Here is a 4,761-nt window from a genome sequence, read left to right as displayed (position 1 = left end):
ACCCATAGGAAACAAAGCCGTGAATGAAAAAGTGCTACAAATGCCAGTGTTTTTCTTCTCTACATTTGTTGGACAGAGTCGTGTGCACAAAGATTACGTTAACATAAAGATGAAATTTAGCACACATATTAGTTATGTATACCTGCAAAAATTATGAATAATACAGAGAATGATGAAGAAATGCATACATGCATGAAAGAAACACACATCGAATGTTGCCTCTTCACCATTGTCTATCTTCCATCATAAATGCACATACGTTGCCATGGGACAATAAACTTTAAACGTACAAATATTAATATTAAATATCATTATAATTGACTATGTGTGCGTCATATGCATCTTTATGGAGTATAATGTACATCTCCACTTCCTCCTGTACTATGTGTGTGCTGGCAACGGTGGATGTCACGTGTCCGTTTTCTTATGTCTTCACTGACCACGCGAGCATGATAATAGTGATGCCACATTTACTTTATCCTCTCTAGCCCTCTCCCTTGTGCCCTCCTGCCCGGTCATGTCACCGTACATCGTGGATGCCGCATTTCTTGGTCACCTGGAGCACTTGTGCGCCACCCAAAGCCATTGTGGCCTCACTTCGGCTTGTTTCCTCCCTCATGTTCAGGTCCTCCTAGTCGCTCCCGCATGTTATCTGCATTTAGTAATGAACCAATTCTGACAGATAGGTTAGTAGTGCCTAGTTGCTAACATCAAAAAAGATATCAAAATTTAACAAGCACCAACTTCTTCCCACCCTCTCCGTTGCAATTCAATGAGAATTGTGGCCACAATCTCAGAAGAAAAAGTTCCGCCAACTTGCAACTGGAATTGATTCATCAGGAATCAATTGCGTGCATAATCATATAGGACAGACATCAATCAACTTAAAATAATGTTAACATGGTTACATCAATCAACTTAAGAGAGGAGGCAGCTCTTGCGATAGCTTGGAGAGATAAAATGTCAAATGGGAAAACACTCATATTGATCTATTCATGAGTACACATTATTATTTCACTGTTCTGAACGCAATCACTTGAAGAAAGCAACATATTTCAGGACTATATACATGCCTGTGTGTGGTCTCACCAATCTAGTACTACATAGATGACCATTTTTTAAAGGTATGAATCCATTTTTTAAGCTAAGCACATTCAGATTCCAACCACCCAAGGTATCAATCCATTTTTTCTAATTATTGCGTAATTCGATCTGTTAACCACCAAATACTAACAAATAGAAAACTGTGGGATTCAGGAAGAAGATTAAACTTGAGGACATATTGAGCGGTCCTACTTGTATCGTGGCTTTGGGCTGGATCACCGCTGCCATGGCGCCATCCCACAGCACAAGCTTCGCCCTGGCAAGGAGCCAGCTTGAATCAACTTAGTTGTTGCAGCTGAATTCCTATTTATCTGCCTAGACTTAGCTCTTCTCCTCTCTGCTCTCTGTTGAATAATTGTCCATGTTTTATTTTCTAGATTGAACTACATATTTTAGTTTTCTGGTGATAAACACATATCCTAGAGCCCTACAAAATATTATCTATGATGCGATATTAATGTCATAGCTTCAATAATAAAACAACAACAATTCCATAAACACATCATCTGTCCATAATATAATTATATTCAGAGTGAAAATCTCGGAACGAAGGTACTAACAAATCCATTTTTCTGTTGGGATGAAACTAACAGAAACAATTACTCAAGGGCATACCTCGCAATGCGGTCCCGGAGGGCATTTGTAGAGGCCTGGTCAGACTCTCCTGGGAAGTCAACTCCCTTCTTCTGGTCTCCCTCATCACCCTTAGACAAATCTGCATCTTCTCCACGGTCCTTTCCCCTCGGCTTCTCCCGTTCCCTATCCTCCTTCTTGTTCTTTTCTCTGTTACAGCTCCTGTCCTTGTCTCTATCCCTCCGTTCCTTTTCCTTTTCCCGCCCCCTCTCTGTATCCCTTTTTCGGTCCTTCTCGCGATCACGGTCACGCTCTGAATCCCTGTCCCTGTGCTTGTTGTTATCCATGTCGCTTTCCCTCTCCCTATCCCGATCCCTATGCTTGGTATCATCCTTGTCCCTCCTGCTCTCATCCTTATCTTTGTCCTTATCCTTGTCTCTCCTCCCACTGCCATGGTGATCCTTGTCCTCCCTCCTGTGCCTGTCCCTCCTGCCCTTGCCCCGGTGCCTGTCGCCACCATCAATATCCATCTCTTCCACCACCGCATCCCTAGCATCGTCAGCCTCCCCCATTACCACAGTCTAAGATTATAGCAGCAAGCAGCAGCTTCCTACTATGGAAAATTACAGAATGGTGATCACTTAGAGCCTATATTAGACAATGGGAAAAATGGAATATCTGCCCCAATTTCAGCGGCACTGTATGACATGCACTTTAGTTGATTGTAATTTAATGGATATTTTACGCTTTTCTTCATGCGCCGAATTCCCCTACCACTCACATTAAACAGGCTTCTACACATGACAACAAACACTTCCATATGAGAAGACAAATGCCAGATGGAGGCGGGATCCCTCCCCCCGCGCGCCGCTGCCGCCGGTCGAGCACCTCCATCGCTCGACGCCGGCGAGGATGAGGAGAGGCGGATCCCCGCCCGCGCCGCGCCCGCTCTTGGGCCGCCCGAGCACCACCATGACTCGACGCCGGCGAGGATGAGGAGAGGCGGATCCATCAGGGATGGTTCGCCTGCTCTTGGGTCGCCCGAGCACCACCATCACTCGACGCCGGCGAGGATGAGGAGAGGCGAATCCATCAGGGGTGGGTTGGGGCTGGGATGGCCGGCGGCGAGGGATGGATCGGGGATGGGATGGTCGCATAATGTAAAAATAGCTCAAGGAACTTGTAGATTCAGAGTGGTCAGCATGACACCTGTGATCTCTTTAGCGAGTTTCTTTGTCTCACTTCCTAGCTACTTATTCTTGCTTACACGACATTTGGCACACCTGCAGTGTGTATGAAGATTGATTTACTCTATCTATGTCAAACACGTGTAGATATAAACTAAGTATCTTGTGCCAAGTGGAAGTTGAAGTTGTATATAACGTAAGAAGAATTTAATTATAATAGTTTGCTATATTTCAAGTGATATTTTTATAGAACCTCCCATTTCAAGTATATTTACCAAAGTCATAAATCTACCTTGTTTGGTTCTTCAGAACAAGCTACATAAAGGAATTTTGTTCCTATGAGAAACTTAAGAGAATAAAGGTCGAAAATTTGTATTGAAGGAAAATTATTACTTTTTGTGAGAAAATGGAGCATGCTAATGTGTCTTACAACTACCAGTTACATGGAGTTCCAAAGCTTTTGAGTTATTCACTTACTGAAGTACTTCCTCCGTCCGGAAATACTTGTCCTAGAAATGGATATAATGGATGTATCTATAACTAAAATAAGTCTAGATACATTCATCTCTAGGACAAGTATTTCCGGACGGAGGGAGTACTAAATAGTGGACCTTGCATGAGCTTCAGATTTCTTAGGAGAACAATGACAATCATGAACGAAAGGTATGCGGGGATAATAACTGCTATATGGGAGGGTAAAACATTGCAACTTTCCTAGGTTTACAAACAGTGGTAGAATATTACTAATCTAAAACGGACAAATAAAATAACTGAGGACAAGGCAGGGAAATCCATCTAGCCTTGCATACAGAGGAACACACCGTCTAGTCAAGCACTACAAACTGAGAGAAGTAATCACATCTTCCAGTATAGCATAAGACACTTTCCCTATATTTTGTCCAAACTCTTACCAAACTTGAGAGACATTAATGCCATAAAGTTCATAACTGAAAGACAATATATCATATCAGTTGCAGCCATATTTGTTTTCATCATATATGAACACACACCTGCACTTGTTCTCCTTTTGCACCATGAAAAAAAATGTGATATGAGCAAAAGGAGTTCGCTTCCATGGTTTTGTTCCAGCGCCATTCTCAATGCTCTGTTCATTCACATGCAATGGAATTATCTGTACCATTATATATGTACAAGATGCATAATAAAATATAATCATAATAAAAAAATTAGACACGCACCCTGGGTACTGATCATCAATAATTTTTCTTCGGTCAATAGTCAGTAGTTCAACTATCTAGAAAGCATGATTAGCAGAGGATTAGAGCTAACAAACATAGATTAGTTGATGATACTCAATTATTAGAGGAGTTGGAGCAGGAAATCAAGTGACCGGACCTGAACTGCAAGCAAACCCAAAAAGCATGGCTTCAAAGAGGTGAGCGCCGGTGCCAAATGCTTCATATCATCATGTCCAAGTTCGAGAAATAAGCAACTCTGAACTCCATTGAAAACATACTTCTAAAATATTAAATCAGATGACACAACACATAATGAATGTTTATTTATGACTTGTGAGGCTGCCTTTTTGCAGGAGTGGATCAGAGAATTTCTAGTTTCCCATATACAACAATGCAAATTAACCCCAAGAAAAGCAAGTGAGGCTACCTTTTTTGCACGAAGCTAGTGAATGCATCAAGCTGAGTGCAATGAACTTTTGCTCAACCACGCACAAAAATATTCCTTTATGTATTGATGAACTAACATGCACCACATACCTCATGTCTAAATTTTACTGCTCGTCGTCATCTATATCTCTACTACCTAAACTCACTCTAGCCATCTGAAATTAGATGTCGATAACCAGTTGACTTGCAACTGAAGTCTACCATGATACATACAATTTATAGTAAATTTAACATGAAGCAAAACAATTTCA

General features: G+C 41.6%; 1 protein-coding gene and 1 long non-coding RNA gene across 3 annotated transcripts; both read right to left on the bottom strand.

Moving 5' to 3' along the window:
* Positions 1–295: 295 nt before the first annotated feature.
* Positions 296–2,297, bottom strand: LOC123408969 (splicing regulatory glutamine/lysine-rich protein 1-like). 2 transcript variants are annotated; one of them, XM_045101985.1, is made up of 2 exons: positions 1,720–2,297; positions 296–675 (listed from the first exon to the last, which is right to left on the bottom strand). In XM_045101985.1, exons 1-2 carry the CDS (start codon positions 2,247–2,249, stop codon positions 594–596), a joined length of 612 nt encoding a protein of 203 aa, XP_044957920.1. In that variant the 5' UTR covers positions 2,250–2,297; the 3' UTR covers positions 296–593. The 2 variants fall into 2 exon arrangements, with proteins under 2 accessions (XP_044957920.1, XP_044957921.1); XM_045101986.1 differs by having other exon boundaries at positions 296–652.
* A 1,612-nt stretch (positions 2,298–3,909) lies between these two features.
* On the bottom strand, positions 3,910–4,095 carry LOC123407200. The gene is made up of 2 exons (XR_006612563.1): positions 4,064–4,095; positions 3,910–3,969 (listed from the first exon to the last, which is right to left on the bottom strand). It is a non-coding gene; the product is annotated as an uncharacterized LOC123407200 (long non-coding RNA).
* Between the last annotated feature and the right edge of the window lie 666 nt (positions 4,096–4,761).

The sequence above is a fragment of the Hordeum vulgare genome, chromosome 7H (genome assembly GCF_904849725.1).
Source record: "Hordeum vulgare subsp. vulgare chromosome 7H, MorexV3_pseudomolecules_assembly, whole genome shotgun sequence".
Lineage (NCBI taxonomy): Eukaryota > Viridiplantae > Streptophyta > Magnoliopsida > Poales > Poaceae > Hordeum > Hordeum vulgare.
Note: the sequence above shows the minus strand (reverse complement) of the source record. Positions and strands in the feature narration are given on the sequence as shown.